Source organism: Oncorhynchus masou, chromosome 5, assembly GCF_036934945.1.
Source record: "Oncorhynchus masou masou isolate Uvic2021 chromosome 5, UVic_Omas_1.1, whole genome shotgun sequence".
Taxonomy (NCBI): Eukaryota; Metazoa; Chordata; class Actinopteri; order Salmoniformes; family Salmonidae; genus Oncorhynchus; species Oncorhynchus masou.
The window spans coordinates 5,115,281-5,132,402 of record NC_088216.1 but is presented as its reverse complement, the minus strand read 5'-3'; the positions used below and the strand labels follow the sequence as shown (position 1 = coordinate 5,132,402).

The 17,122-nt window shown below is 44.5% G+C and overlaps 1 protein-coding gene across 6 annotated transcripts in view; it reads right to left on the bottom strand.

The window, feature by feature from the left end:
- Positions 1-17,122, bottom strand: part of LOC135531364 (uncharacterized) — an 89,426-nt gene that overhangs the window by 52,769 nt on the left and 19,535 nt on the right. For 5 of the 6 annotated variants that reach the window (XM_064959436.1, XM_064959443.1, XM_064959432.1 and 2 more), the window contains 8 exons: positions 15,314-15,387; positions 8,152-8,224; positions 7,258-7,316; positions 6,936-7,150; positions 5,993-6,249; positions 5,600-5,734; positions 5,300-5,453; positions 1,110-1,136 (listed from right to left, as the gene is read on the bottom strand). In XM_064959436.1, coding sequence (XP_064815508.1) covers positions 1,110-1,136; positions 5,300-5,453; positions 5,600-5,734; positions 5,993-6,249; positions 6,936-7,150; positions 7,258-7,316; positions 8,152-8,224; positions 15,314-15,366 — 973 coding nt within the window. In that variant the 5' untranslated portion in view covers positions 15,367-15,387. Of the gene's footprint in view, positions 1-1,109; positions 1,137-5,299; positions 5,454-5,599; positions 5,735-5,992; positions 6,250-6,935; positions 7,151-7,257; positions 7,317-8,151; positions 8,225-15,313; positions 15,388-17,122 lie in introns of those variants that run through there. The other variant, XM_064959448.1, reaches the window with a different exon arrangement.

The following is a 17,122-nucleotide window of genomic DNA, read 5'->3' as shown; positions in this document are numbered from 1 at the left end:
GAGGAGTTTCTCACATTCTTCTCTGCAGATCGTCTCAAGCTCTGTCAGGTTGGATGGGAAGCTTCGCTGCACAGCTATTTTCAGGTCTCTCTAGAGATGTTAGATCGGGTTTAAGTCCTGGTTCAAGGACATTCAGGGAAGCCACTCCTGCATTGTCTTGGCTGTGTGTTTAGGGTCGTTGTCGGGTTGGAAGGTGAACCTTCACCCCAGTCTGAGGTCCTGAGCGCTCTGGAGCAGGTTTTCATCAAGGATCTCTCTGTACTTTGCTCCGTTCATCTTTCCCTCGATCCTGACTAGTCTCCCAGTTCCTGCCACTAAAAAATATCCCCACAGCATGATGCCGCCACCACCATGCTTCACCATAGGGAATGTGTCAGGGTGCCTCCAGACATGACGCTTGGCATTCAGGCCAAGGAGTTAAATCTTAATTTCATCAGACCCATTGAATCTTCTTTATCATGGTCTGAGAGTCCTTTATGTGCCTTTTAGCAAACTCCAAGCAGGCTGTCATGTGCCATTTACTGATTGAGGCCACTGTGTTCTTGGGGACCTTCAATGCTGCAGAAATGCCTCCACACAATCCTGTCTCTGAGTTCTATGGACAATTCCTTCGACCTCGTGGCTTGGTTTTTGCTCTGACATGCAGTGTCAACTGTGGGACCTTATATAGACAGTTGTGTGCCTTTCCAAATCATGTCCAATCAACTGAATATACCACAGGTGGCCTCCAATCAAGTAGCAGAGACATCTCAAGGACGTACCTGACACACCCGAGTCTCAAAGCAAACAAGGTATTTCATTTGTTTGGGGGGCTGTAACGTAGCGAAATGTTTGTGATGATGCCATCTTGCTGAGATTGTAATTGAATTTGAAAAGAAGTGGACGGCACTTAACCACAGTAGTCGACCGAACAATTAAATCATCATTGAAAAGGCAAAGGTGCAACACTCGCTCAGCATTAAGTAACTAATTAGTGACTGTTTTCTTGTGCTTATCAATAGGATTCTAAAAAGCTGCATTATTGTGTTTACTGCAAAAATCTGCTATTAGGGAACTCTGTCCTCTATCACAATTAAATCTCTTGTGAGAAGACAGGAAATTATATTTACCTGCTTTAGCACCATCTGGAGGTGTAACTGTGGATGAAAAGATACCTTGATTACGTATGCTCCTGGAGACATTTTGTCACTTGACAGACCATCCATTTCATTACGAAGTGGGCATATACAGTAGTATTTAAAGTGAGCTAGGTTACACTGCAGGCAAGATCCAATGCTGCTACTACTACTTATTTTACTACTGCTGCTACTACTACTACTACTACTTATTTTACTACTGCTAATCCTGCTACTACTACTACTTATTTTACTACTGCTAATCCTGCTACTACTAAACTCAGCAAAAAAAGAAAAGTCCATTTTTCAGGACCCTCTTTCAAAGATAATTCATAAAAATCCAAAATACTTCACAGATCTTCATTGTAAAGGGTTTAAACACTGTTTCCCATGCTTGTTCAATCAACCATAAACAATGAATGAACATGCACCTGTGGAACGGTCCTTAAGACACTAACAGTTTACAGACGGTAGGCAATTAAGGTCACAGTTATGAAAGCTTAGGACAGTAAAGAGGTCTTTCTACTGACTCTAAAAAACACCAAAAGAAAGATCCCCAGGGTCCCTGCATATCTGTGTGTACGTGCTTTATACATGCAGCAAGGAGGCATGAGGACTGCAGATGTGGCCAGGGCAATACATTGCAATGTCCGTACTGTGAGACGCCTAAGACAGCGCTACAGGGAGACAGGACAGACAGCTGATCGTCCTCACAGTGGCAGACCACGTGTAACAACACCTGCACAGGATCGGTACATTCGAACATCACATCTGCGGGACAGGTACAGGATGGCAACCACAACTGCCCGAGTTACGGTGCTGAAACTGTCCGCAATAGGCTAAGTTAGGCTGAACTGAGAACTTGTAGGCCTGTTGTAAAACAGGTCCTCACCAGACATCACCGGCAACAACGTCGCCTATGCACACAAACCCACCATCGCTGGACCAGACAGGATGCCACCAGCCATACTGCTCGTTCTGTGTGTGATTTCCTGCAAGACAGGAATGTCAGTGTTCTGCCATGGCCAGCGAAGAGCCTCAATCCCAATCCCGATGAGCACGTCTGGGACCTGTTGTATTGGAGGGTGAGGGCAAGGGCCATACCCCCCTGAAATGTCTGGGGACTTGCAGGTGCCTTGGTGGAAGAATGGGGTAACATCTCACAGCAAGAACTGGCAAATCTGGTGCAGTCCATGAGGAAGCGATGCACTGCAGCACTTAATGCAGCTGGTGGCCACACCAGATACTGACTGTTACTTTTGATTTTGACCCCTCCCCCCTTTGTTCAGGGACACATTATTCAATTTCTGACAGTTACATGTCTGTGGAACTTGTTCAGTTTATGTCTCAGTGTATGTCTCAATCTTGTTATGTTCATACAAATATTTACATACATGAAGGGAACATTTTAACATTTGCCGTATGGTTGGTGAGAAACTCCATATTGCAAATGTACTGTCCCTTACCTTAAAATTGTGTCATAGTGGTCGTTTTGAAGGGTTAAAAAGGTCAGATATTTTCAAAACTTCATATGTGTGATTAGGAAACCCTCATGAACTGTAAATCAGTCATTTCTCCCAACAAATGTCAAAGAAACGCTCTCTCACACATACACATGCACACACACACACAGCAAGGATGGAGTGACAAAGTGTGGTGCTTAAAGACACTCAGAGCCTGCAATGGCATTACCATAATCTCTAGGCTGTGCCGAGTACAACGAGTTCAACAAGATTCTAAAATGGTGTTTAACTTCTTGCGTCGAGCAATCCCGGATCCGGGATTCTATTTATAGCCTCAGGGTCATTAGCATAACGCAACGTTAACTATTCATGAAAATTGCAAATGAAATGAAATAAATATATTTGCTCTCAAGCTTAGACTTTTGTTAACAACACTGTCATCTCAGATTTTCAAAATATGCTTTTCAACCATAGCTAAACAAGCATTTGTGTAAGAGTGTTGATAGCTAGCATAGCTATAAGCCTAGAATTCAGCCAGCAACATTTTCACGAAAACAAGAAAATTATTCAAATAAAATCATTTACCTTAGAAGAACTTCAGATGTTTTCAATGAGGAGACTCTCAGTTAGATAGCAAATGTTCAGTTTTTCAAAAAAATATTATTTGTGTAGGACAAATCGCTCCGTTTTGTTCACGTTTGGCTATGAAAAAAACCTGTATACAGTTATAGCCTCAAGCTCATTAGCATAACGTAACGTTAACTATTTATAAAAATCGCAAATGAAATGAAATGAATGCGCTTGCTCTCAAGCTTAGCCTTTTCTTAACAACACTGTCATCTCAGATTTTCAAAATATGCTTTTGAACCATAGCAAAACAAGCATTTGTGATAGCTAGCGTAGCATTTAGCATAGCATTTAGCGGGCAACATTTGCACAAAAACCAGAAAAGGATTCAAATAAAATAATTTACCTTTGAATAACTTCGAATGTTTTCAATGAGGAGACTCTCAGTTACATATCAAATGTTCAGTTTTTCCTGAAAGATTCTTTGTGTAGGAGAAATTGCTCCGTTTTGTACATCACGTTTGGGTACCAAAAAAAAAATGAAAATTCAGTCATCAAAACGGCGAACTGTTTTCCAAATTAACTCCATAATATTGACTGAAACACAGCAAACGCTGTTTAGAATCAATCCTCAATGTGTTTTTCACATATCTCTTCATTGATATATCGTTCGTGGTAGTCTCCTTTCTCCGGTGAATCGCTTGGAAAAAGACGTGTAGTTGAAGATGACGCACCAATTTCGACGGAGGACACCGGGCGGACACCTGGCAAATGTAGTCTCTTATGGTCAATCTTCCAATGATATGCCTACAAATAAGTCACAATGCTGCAGACACCTTGGGGAAACGATAGATCGGGCAGGCTCATTCCTTGCGCATTCACAGCCATATAAGGAGACAATGAAAAACAGAGCCTCAAAAATCCTACTCATTTCCGGGTTGAAGTTTCATCATGGTTTTGCCTGTAGCATCTGTTCTGGGGCACTCACAGACAATATCTTTGCAGTTCTGGAAACGTCAGAGTGTTTTCTTTCCAAAGCTATTAATTATATGCATAGTCAAGCATCTTTTTGTGACAAAATATTGCGCTTAAAACGGGCACGTCTTTTTATCCAAAAATGAAATAGCGCCCCCATAGATGTAACAGGTTAATGCCTTTAGGGGGAGCATGGGGTCTACAGTTGGGTAGGGAGCACCCCCCAACCGTGCCCATCCAATAGGGGGCACCACTTGTCATTTTGGTAGTTTTTTTAAAAATCGTTATTTTCGACTTTTGACTTCCTATGAAATCATATTGCAAATGGACAAAACATATGCCTTATGGACAAGTAAAATCAAAATAATAATAATAATAAAATTTGACAAAAGTATGTATGTGTATACATGTGTATTTGAAATAAAAATTGAAAGAATTTCGAAAAACGGTCCAGAATGCACTTTTTTAAGGTGGTGATAAGTTTTTGAAAAATGTTTCAAATTTTCAAAATTTTACTCTTGGGTCTTGACTTGTGTTACATTTGCAATATGAAAAATTACGGTGAAGCGCACTCGCCATCTATTGGATCTTTGCAGTGTTACACTTGGCATTTGCCATATGACATTTGCAATCAGCTTTGAATGAAACGATGTCCAATTGAGTGGTATTGTACATCGTGTATATGTTTCATACGGTACCAATATGATCTCATTCATTTTTGCCCATTTCAGAGGGGTGATGCCTTACACATGTTAAGTTTGCTGAAAATAAATGCAGTTGACATTGAGAGGACATTTCTTTTTTTGTTGAGTTTACTACTACTACTACTCCTACTACTGCTGCTGCTACTCCTACTGCTCTTACTCCTACTACTACTGCTCCTACTCCTACTCTGACTACTGCTCCGACTACCGCTGCTACTACTACTACTACTGTTACTACTACTGTTACTACTACTGCTACTACTGTTACTACTACTGTTACTACTACTGTTACTACTACTACTGCTGCTGCTACTACTACTTCTTTACTGCTGCTACTACTACTTCTTTACTGCTGCTACTACTACCACCATGCTATTATGATGACTGTTACTAATTTAATGTAAAACTTAAATGTAAAATGTTAATATTACTACTAGTTATATTGTAACTCCTACTCTCTCTGAGTTTCAGTTACCTGGTAGTGAAACAAGGCGGTCCCATATACTTTCATTTTCAGGACCGCCATGTTCTTTCAGAAGAAGATTCACTTCTTCAACAACAGTTTTTAAACGCAACTGAAATGTTGGCATGTAGTTTGTATAGGAATCATAATCCACAAACTCTGCTTTCTGAAAAAAAAGTGTAAGTATCAAGTCAAACAGAATTCTATGTGATTTCTATATCTTATCAAGGTAGCATCACAAAAATTATGTAAACAAAGTATTGACATGTGCTAACACATTTCCTCTCTCATGTCCTATTTATTAGCCTTTACCTTTGGATCTATGTGATGTTCATCTTTTAGATCGGTGGAGAGGGTGTATTCTTGGTCCCGGGTTAGTCTACAGTTAGGATTTATTTCAATGTAGATTTCTCGGTCTCCATTCCTTGTCCTCCTTGTCTTACACACCTTGAGAGGATTGAAAATGGTTTGGAACACACAGTCATAATGAGGTAGCACTGCCTGAAATATGGAAGCCCAAATGTCACCTTCTGACCTTGAGGATGTCCTCTTGGGTTTGCGAGCGAGACCCCCCACAGTTTTCAATTCCCTGTTTACAGTTACATTACCCCCAAAAATGCTTTTCTGTGGAAAAAGGTGAGTTCAACAGTGCGAGTTTGATTGAATTCCAACCAAAGACGAGTTTGATAACTCGGATCTACTTACCTCATCAATGTCAACATTTCTGGGCAGCAACAAGACACTTAGGATGGAATTATTGTTATCATCGGGGATTTTGTAAAATAGTAGCACCAGAGCACGGATAGGAGAGACAGGAGCTTCCTTATCCTTGGTGATGCCATATTTGCTGAATTGAGTGATGTTTAATATGACATGAGTTTCTCTTGTCTCATGGTGATGGAGAAACTCCATACTGTCATCATCAGTCACATGGGCTACAGACAGGAAGTCACATCCACCCTCTAGGAGAGAAAGAGAACATTAGTCTTCTGTTCAGATGACGATGACAACTCAGTAGTGGAGTAGTGATTCTACTGATGGTGATTAAGAAAACATATGCTATTAAGTAATACTTAAGTTCTTTGAAGTAATACTTAAGTAGTTTTTGGGGGTACCTGTACTTTACTACTACTTTTACTTCACTACATTCCTAAAGAAAATTATTTTTCCCCGACACCCAAAAGTACTCATTACATTTTGAATGCTTAGCAGGACAGGAAAATTATCTAATTCACACACGTATTAATTTAAGAGAACATCCCTAATGCCTCTTATCTGGTGGAAACACTCATGCTTAATTTGTAATGATGGCTGAGTGTTGAAGTGTACCACTGGCCAACTAAATTTAAAAAACTGGAAAATGTTGCCGTCTGGTTTGCTTTATATAAGGAATTTGAAATAATTTATACTTTTACTTTTGATACTTAAGTATTAAGTATAAGCATTATTTTAGCAATTACATTTAGTTTTGATACTAAAGTATATTTAAAGCCAAATACTTTTAGACTTTTACTTAAGTGGTATTTTACTGGGTGACGTTCACTTTTACTTGAGTCATTTTCTATTAAGGTGTCTTTACTTTTACTTCAGTTTGAAAATTGGGTACTTTTCCCACCACTGATTACCTCCATGGAAATGTATTACTTACCAGAATGAATCTCACAGTGTGGGAAGTGTAGTTGACTGACAGACCCCTTAAGGCATGTAAACTTGAACAGGGGTCCTGCAGGTCTCTTGCCTCTCTGGGATAGAAGCATCCTGTCCCAGTGGACTGTCATATAGAGCACCTCTGCCTCTCCCTCCATCCTGAACACCAGGCCTGTTATACTGCACTGGAACAGACCTGCACTGGGGCACTGGAAACTAGAGCAAAAAAATGAAGAATTTCATTTTGAGAGATTTCCTGGATTTAAGGTATTGTACTTCTTTTAAACAAACTACCAACGATAACATTAAATATATCAAGTTACCGGTATTCTCCCCTGTTGTCCTGATCATGAATTTCAGGTGTAAATTCAACTGGAGAACTCTAAAATGTAGAAACAATAGATAGTGTAATTCAACCGATAGTGTGAAGAATAGTTTTTTTTTCACCATACGACACCCTCTGCTCTACTCTAACCCTGGAAACCCCATCCTGCCTCTCTCTCACCAGACATTTCTGATCCCCGGCCCCATGGGCACCCTTACAACATCCCACTTCTTTCCCCAACACAACACATTCCTTTGTCTCATGGCCTTCTGCACACTTCTCACACCTAGGAACCTCCCTCCATGAGCTTGACACCTGTAACAACGTAATGTATTCGGCACAAAAGCTATCAACATCTCAAATATCGTAACTACACTGTCCTGTTTCTCCACTCACGCCACCCTGTCTGCAGGGGTCCACTTTCTCCAAAAATGTCACTCCTGCTGTCACAGACTCATCTTTATCCTGACCATTGATGCAATCCTCGGGCTCTGAGGACTTTAACACACCTACCACCTCTCAAAATTCACCTCCAGACCTCGATCCGGTGTCTAGCTCACTCTGCTTACACTTTCTACCATTCTTCTTCGACAAACCATATCCCTTTTTTCCAACATCTTCTACCGATTCAATCTCACCCTCTTCCTCTCTCTTCAACCTCCTCTGCCTCTCCTTTTCCCTCCCTTCCTCCTCCGTATTCCAAGAGTACATCTATATTTGTCACACACACACACACACACTAAAATAACAAAGATAAGATATAAGGAAGGAATAGACATACTGACTGCTAATATAAAACAAAGACCATGAATATATATTCATACACACACACACACTGTATGTGGTTAGTTCACAATAACATTGGACCCTTCTGAAATGCCACTAGTCTTACCTTGATGACCAGTGCACTAGTCACCTCGCTCTGCCTCTCAAGATGGTGATGCTTCTCTCCAGACCGGGTCAACCTGGACACAGGAAACAGTCATACACTGTTCTGTTCCCCTACACCACCACCACATGCTGTGGTCACTACACTGTTCTGTTATCCTACACCACCACCACATGCTGTGGTCACTACACTGTTCTGTTCCCCTACACCACCACCACATGCTGTGGTCACTACACTGTTCTGTTCCCCTACACCACATGCTGTGGTCACTACACTGTTCTGTTCCCCTACACCACCACCACTACATGCTGTGGTCACTACATTGTTCTGTTCCCCTACTACACCACCACATGCTGTGGTCACTACACTGTTCTGTTCCCCTACACCACCACTACATGCTGTGGTCATTCCACTGTTCTGTTCCCCTACACCACCACTACATACTGTGGTCACTACACTGTTCTGTTCCCCTACACCACATGCTGTGGTCACTACACTGTTCTGTTCCCCTACACCACATGCTGTGGTCACTACACTGTTCTGTTCCCCTACACCACCACTACATGCTGTGGTCACTACACTGTTCTGTTCCCCTACACCACCACCACATGTTGTGGTCACTACACTGTTCTGTTCCCCTACAGCACCACTACATGCTGTGGTCACTACACTGTTCTGTTCCCCTACACCACCACTACATGCTGTGGTCACTACACTGTTCTGTTCCCCTACAGCACCACCACATGCTGTGGTCACTACACTGTTCTGTTCCCCTACACCACCACCACATGCTGTGGTCACTACACTGTTCTGTTCCCCTACACCACCACTACATGTTGTGGTCACTACACTGTTCTGTTCCCCTACACCACCACTACATGCTGTGGTCACTACACTGTTCTGTTACCCTACACCACCACTACATGCTGTGGTCACTACACTGTTCTGTTCCCCTACACCACCACTACATGCTGTGGTCACTACACTGTTCTGTTCCCCTACACCACATGCTGTGGTCACACTGTTCTGTTCCCTTACACCACATGCTGTGGTCACTACACTGTTCTGTTCCCCTACAGCACCACTACATGCTGTGGTCACTACACTGTTCTGTTCCCCTACACCACCACCACATGCTGTGGTCACTACACTGTTCTGTTCCCCTACACCACCACTACATGCTGTGGTCACTACACTGTTCTGTTCCCCTACACCACCACCACATGCTGTGGTCACTACACTGTTCTGTTCCCCTACACCACCACTACATGCTGTGGTCACTACACTGTTCTGTTCCCCTACACCACTACATGCTGTGGTCACTACACTGTTCTGTTCCTCTACACCACCACCACATGCTGTGGTCACTACACTGTACTGTTCCCCTACACCACATGCTGTGGTCACTACACTGTTCTGTTCCCCTACACCACATGCTGTGGTCACTACACTGTTCTGTTCCCCTACACCACCACTACATGTTGTGGTCACTACACTGTTCTGTACCCCTACACCACCACCACATGCTGTGGTCACTACACTGTTCTGTTCCCCTACAGCACTACATGCTGTGGTCACTACACTGTTCTGTTCCCCTACACCACCACTACATGCTGTGGTCACTACACTGTTCTGTTCCCCTACACCACCACCACATGCTGTGGTCACTACACTGTTCTGTTCCCCTACACCACATGCTGTGGTCACTACACTGTTCTGTTCCCCTACACCACATGCTGTGGTCACTACACTGTTCTGTTCCCCTACAGCACCACTACATGCTGTGGTCACTACACTGTTCTGTTCCCCTACACCACCACCACATGCTGTGGTCACTACACTGTTCTGTTCCCCTACACCACCACTACATGTTGTGGTCACTACACTGTTCTGTTCCCCTACACCACCACTACATGCTGTGGTCACTACACTGTTCTGTTCCCCTACAGCACCACTACATGCTGTGGTCACTACACTGTTCTGTTCCCCTACACCACTACATGCTGTGGTCACTACACTGTTCTGTTCCTCTACACCACCACCACATGCTGTGGTCACTACACTGTTCTGTTCCCCTACACCACATGCTGTGGTCACTACACTGTTCTGTTCCCCTACACCACCACTACATGTTGTGGTCACTACACTGTTCTGTACCCCTACACCACCACCACATGCTGTGGTCACTACACTGTTCTGTTCCCCTACAGCACTACATGCTGTGGTCACTACACTGTTCTGTTCCCCTACACCACCACTACATGCTGTGGTCACTACACTGTTCTGTTCCCCTACACCACCACCACATGCTGTGGTCACTACACTGTTCTGTTCCCCTACACCAACACCACATGCTGTGGTCACTACACTGTTCTGTTCCCCTACACCACCACTACATGCTGTGGTCACTACACTGTTCTGTTCCCCTACAGCACCACATGCTGTGATCACTACACTGTTCTGTTCCCCTACAGCACTACATTCTGTGGTCACTACACTGTTCTGTTCCCCTACACCACCACTACATGCTGTGGTCACTACACTGTTCTGTTCCCCTACACCACCACCATATGCTGTGGTCACTACACTGTTCTGTTCCCCTACACCACCACCACATGCTGTGGTCACTACACTGTTCTGTCCCCCTACACCACCACTACATGCTGTGGTCACTACAATGTTCTGTTCCCTTACAGCACCACATGCTGTGGTCACTACACTGTTCTGTCCCCCTACACCACCACTACATGCTGTGGTCACTACACTGTTCTGTTCCCCTACAGCACCACATGCTGTGGTCACTACACTGTTCTGTCCCCCTACACCACCACTACATGTTGTGGTCACTACACTGTTCTGTTCCCCTACACCACCACTACATGCTGTGGTCACTACACTGTTCTGTTCCCCTACAGCACCACATGCTGTGATCACTACACTGTGCTGTTCCCCTACAGCACTACATGTTGTGGTCACTACACTGTTCTGTTCCCCTACACCACCACTACATGCTGTGGTCACTACACTGTTCTGTTCCCCTACACCACCACTACATGCTGTGGTCACTACACTGTTCTGTTCCCCTACACCACCACTACATGCTGTGGTCACTACACTGTTCTGTTCCCCTACACCACATGCTGTGGTCACTACACTGTTCTGTTCCCCTACACCACATGCTGTGGTCACTACACTGTTATGTTCCCCTACACCACATGCTGTGGTCACTACACTGTTCTGTTCCCCTACACCACCACTACATGTTGTGGTCACTACACTGTTCTGTTCCCCTACACCACCACCACATGCTGTGGTCACTACACTGTTCTGTTCCCCTACACCACCACTACATGCTGTGGTCACTACACTGTTCTGTTCCCCTACACCACATGCTGTGGTCACTACACTGTTCTGTTCCCCTACACCACATGCTGTGGTCACTACACTGTTATGTTCCCCTACACCACATGCTGTGGTCACTACACTGTTCTGTTCCCCTACACCACCACTACATGTTGTGGTCACTACACTGTTCTGTTCCCCTACACCACCACCACATGCTGTGGTCACTACACTGTTCTGTTCCCCTACACCACCACTACATGCTGTGGTCACTACACTGTTCTGTTCCCCTACACCACCACTACATGTTGTGGTCACTACACTGTTCTGTACCCCTACACCACCACCACATGCTGTGGTCACTACACTGTTCTGTTCCCCTACAGCACTACATGCTGTGGTCACTACACTGTTCTGTTCTCCTACACCACCACTACATGCTGTGGTCACTACACTGTTCTGTTCCCCTACACCACATGCTGTGGTCACTACACTGTTCTGTTCCCCTACACCACATGCTGTGGTCACTACACTGTTCTGTTCCCCTACACCACCACTACATGCTGTGGTCACTACACTGTTCTGTTCCTCTACACCACCACTACATGCTGTGGTCACTACACTGTTCTGTTCCCCTACAGCACCACCACATGCTGTGGTCACTACACTGTTCTGTTCCCCTACACCACCACCACATGCTGTGGTCACTACACTGTTCTGTTCCCCTACACCACCACTACATGTTGTGGTCACTACACTGTTCTGTTCCCCTACACCACCACTACATGCTGTGGTCACTACACTGTTCTGTTACCCTACACCACCACTACATGCTGTGGTCACTACACTGTTCTGTTCCCCTACACCACCACTACATGCTGTGGTCACTACACTGTTCTGTTCCCCTACACCACATGCTGTGGTCACACTGTTCTGTTCCCTTACACCACATGCTGTGGTCACTACACTGTTCTGTTCCCCTACAGCACCACTACATGCTGTGGTCACTACACTGTTCTGTTCCCTTACACCACCACCACCACATGCTGTGGTCACTACACTGTTCTGTTCCCCTACACCACCACTACATGTTGTGGTCACTACACTGTTCTGTACCCCTACACCACCACCACATGCTGTTGTCACTACACTGTTCTGTTCCCCTACACCACCACTACATGCTGTGGTCACTACACTGTTCTGTTCCCCTACACCACTACATGCTGTGGTCACTACACTGTTCTGTTCCTCTACACCACCACCACATGCTGTGGTCTCTACACTGTACTGTTCCCCTACACCACATGCTGTGGTCACTACACTGTTCTGTTCCCCTACACCACATGCTGTGGTCACTACACTGTTCTGTTCCCCTACACCACCACTACATGTTGTGGTCACTACACTGTTCTGTACCCCTACACCACCACCACATGCTGTGGTGACTACACTGTTCTGTTCCCCTACAGCACTACATGCTGTGGTCACTACACTGTTCTGTTCCCCTACACCACCACTACATGCTGTGGTCACTACACTGTTCTGTTCCCCTACACCACCACCACATGCTGTGGTCACTACACTGTTCTGTTCCCCTACACCACATGCTGTGGTCACTACACTGTTCTGTTCCCCTACACCACATGCTGTGGTCACTACACTGTTCTGTTCCCCTACAGCACCACTACATGCTGTGGTCACTACACTGTTCTGTTCCCCTACACCACCACCACATGCTGTGGTCACTACACTGTTCTGTTCCCCTACACCACCACTACATGTTGTGGTCACTACACTGTTCTGTTCCCCTACACCACCACCACATGCTGTGGTCACTACACTGTTCTGTTCCCCTACACCACCACTACATGCTGTGGTCACTACACTGTTCTGTTCCTCTACACCACCACCACATGCTGTGGGCACTACACTGTTCTGTTCCCCTACACCACATGCTGTGGTCACTACACTGTTCTGTTCCCCTACACCACCACTACATGTTGTGGTCACTACACTGTTCTGTACCCCTACACCACCACCACATGCTGTGGTCACTACACTGTTCTGTTCCCCTACAGCACTACATGCTGTGGTCACTACACTGTTCTGTTCCCCTACACCACCACTACATGCTGTGGTCACTACACTGTTCTGTTCCCCTACACCACCACCACATGCTGTGGTCACTACACTGTTCTGTTCCCCTACACCAACACCACATGCTGTGGTCACTACACTGTTCTGTTCCCCTACACCACCACTACATGCTGTGGTCACTACACTGTTCTGTTCCCCTACAGCACCACATGCTGTGATCACTACACTGTTCTGTTCCCCTACAGCACTACATGCTGTGGTCACTACACTGTTCTGTTCCCCTACACCACCACTACATGCTGTGGTCACTACACTGTTCTGTTCCCCTACACCACCACCATATGCTGTGGTCACCACACTGTTCTGTTCCCCTACACCACCACCACATGCTGTGGTCACTACACTGTTCTGTCCCCCTACACCACCACTACATGCTGTGGTCACTACAATGTTCTGTTCCCTTACAGCACCACATGCTGTGGTCACTACACTGTTCTGTCCCCCTACACCACCACTACATGCTGTGGTCACTACACTGTTCTGTTCCCCTACAGCACCACATGCTGTGGTCACTACACTGTTCTGTCCCCCTACACCACCACTACATGTTGTGGTCACTACACTGTTCTGTTCCCCTACACCACCACTACATGCTGTGGTCACTACACTGTTCTGTTCCCCTACACCACCACTACATGCTGTGGTCACTACACTGTTCTGTTCCCCTACACCACCACTACATGCTGTGGTCACTACACTGTTCTGTTCCCCTACACCACCACTACATGCTGTGGTCACTACACTGTTCTGTTCCCCTACACCACATGCTGTGGTCACTACACTGTTCTGTTCCCCTACACCACATGCTGTGGTCACTACACTGTTCTGTTCCCCTACACCACATGCTGTGGTCACTACACTGTTCTGTTCCCCTACACCACCACTACATGTTGTGGTCACTACACTGTTCTGTTCCCCTACACCACCACCACGTGCTGTGGTCACTACACTGTTCTGTTCCGCTACACCACCACTACATGCTGTGGTCACTACACTGTTCTGTTCCCCTACACCACCACTACATGTTGTGGTCACTACACTGTTCTGTACCCCTACACCACCACCACATGCTGTGGTCACTACACTGTTCTGTTCCCCTACAGCACCACATGCTGTGGTCACTACACTGTTCTGTTCCCCTACAGCACTACATGCTGTGGTCACTACACTGTTCTGTTCCCCTACACCACCACTACATGCTGTGGTCACTACACTGTTCTGTTCCCCTACAGCACCACATGCTGTGGTCACTACACTGTTCTGTTCCCCTACACCACCACCATATGCTGTGGTCACTACACTGTTCTGTTCCCCTACACCACCACCACATGCTGTGGTCACTACACTGTTCTGTCCCCCTACACCACCACTACATGCTGTGGTCACTACACTGTTCTGTTCCCCTACAGCACCACATGCTGTGGTCACTACACTGTTCTGTCCCCCTACACCACCACTACATGCTGTGGTCACTACACTGTTCTAAATTAATTTCCATCAGTTTATGAGAATGATGTTTTACATTCCAATAGAGTTGTTAAAGGGGAAATCCACTGCTTTTACAGTTGATTATCTCTCCAGCACCACACCAGTAGACTCATATAATCAATCTCACCATTGAATACATCGTTTTAATACCTGGCAAATATACTCAATGTCCACTTACATTCCAGAAGAGGTGCTGGGGAGTTTGGCGCTGTCTGCTGGCATCTGTTCCATCTCAGAAGCAGCTACCAGCTCCTACCAACACACACACACACACACACACAGTCTTGTCAGCAGTCTTTTCTATTGAAAAGCCTACTTTGCACACAAAACACACATGACACTAACTGCTTGTATCAAATCAGGTTAGGGTCTAGGCCTGTAATACAACTTCATGGATGAGACAGTCACTGTATCTCTTGACAACATCTCTTGATTGAAATCACTAAACTTCACCATTTAAAATGTAGATTACATCAGCCTTCTTCACTCCTGCGAATGACGTGCAAATAGTGCTAGCTATGAATTCATAGATATTACTGTGTTCTGAATTCATAGGATATTACTGTGTTCTGAATTCATAGATATTACTGTGTTCTGAATTCATAGGATATTACTGTGTTCTGAATTCATAGGATATTACTGTGTTCTGAATTCATAGATATTACTGTGTTCTGAATTCATAGGATATTACTGTGTTCTGAATTCATAGGATATTACTGTGTTCTGAATTCATAGATATTACTGTGTTCTGAATTCATAGGATATTACTGTGTTCTGAATTCATAGGATATTACTGTGTTCTGAATTCATAGGATATTACTGTGTTCTGAATTCATAGCTAGATTAGAACATAGACATTTTCAGGTAGGCCTAGGAGAGGGGGTGACCTTGATCATTTATTGTTAAAACGAGAGGCTGCCTGGATCTTTAACTTAAAGACCCTTGCTCCCTTCGGTCTCAATGTAGACTTTGATCTGAAGCCATTCTTGTGTTTATTGTGACTTTGCCATTGTAATTGTTTGTAAGCTTGTGTAGTCAAATTAATCTATGATCGTATGCTTTCCATTTGTTGTTTGTATGCTGTTCTTTGTATGACATTTTAATATTTGATAATGAACCAATAATATTAGGCCACTCTTGGCCATGATTCCAGACACCTGTGTCTTTTGACACTATATAAACGAGTCATCCCGCAGTGTTTGTGATTATACCCTGATGAAGACAGCTTGGCTGTCGAAACGTTGGTAATTAAATTATTGCATCTGAGCTCCTAGAGTGTGCGGCTCTCTTTTATTTTCAAGTTTTCTACTCCGCTAGCCAGCACCTCGCCTAAATAGGTGTGCGTTTCTTTTTCTTCTAGAAAGGCCTATTACATCACATGTTGTTGCATTTCATCATGTAAACCACTTTTTCCCGTTATTCCCGTTACTTTGATCCAGTCAACCTTTTTAAGGGACGTTTACAGATAAAATAGCAACATACTAAGTTTTCCTTCAAACTATTTTCCTACCATGGATGGGTCAATTTTCAGACAACCAGATGTGCAGAGTGAAATATATACAGTAACTACCAGAGGGCAGAATGAACGATGTACAGTAACTACCAGATGGCAGAGTGAAAGATATACAGTAACTTCCAGAGGGCAGAATGAACGATGTACAGTAACTACCAGATGGCAGAGTGAAAGATATACAGTAACTACCAGATAGCAGAGTGAAAGATATACAGTAACTACCAGATAGCAGAGTGAAAGATATACAGTAACTACCAGATAGCAGAGTGAAATATATACAGTAACTACCAGATAGCAGAGTGAAAGATATACAGTAACTACCAGAGGGCAGAATGAACGATGTACAGTAACTACCAGATGGCAGAGTGAAAGATATACAGTAACTTCCAGAGGGCAGAATGAACGATGTACAGTAACTACCAGATGGCAGAGTGAAAGATATACAGTAACTACCAGATAGCAGAGTGAAAGATA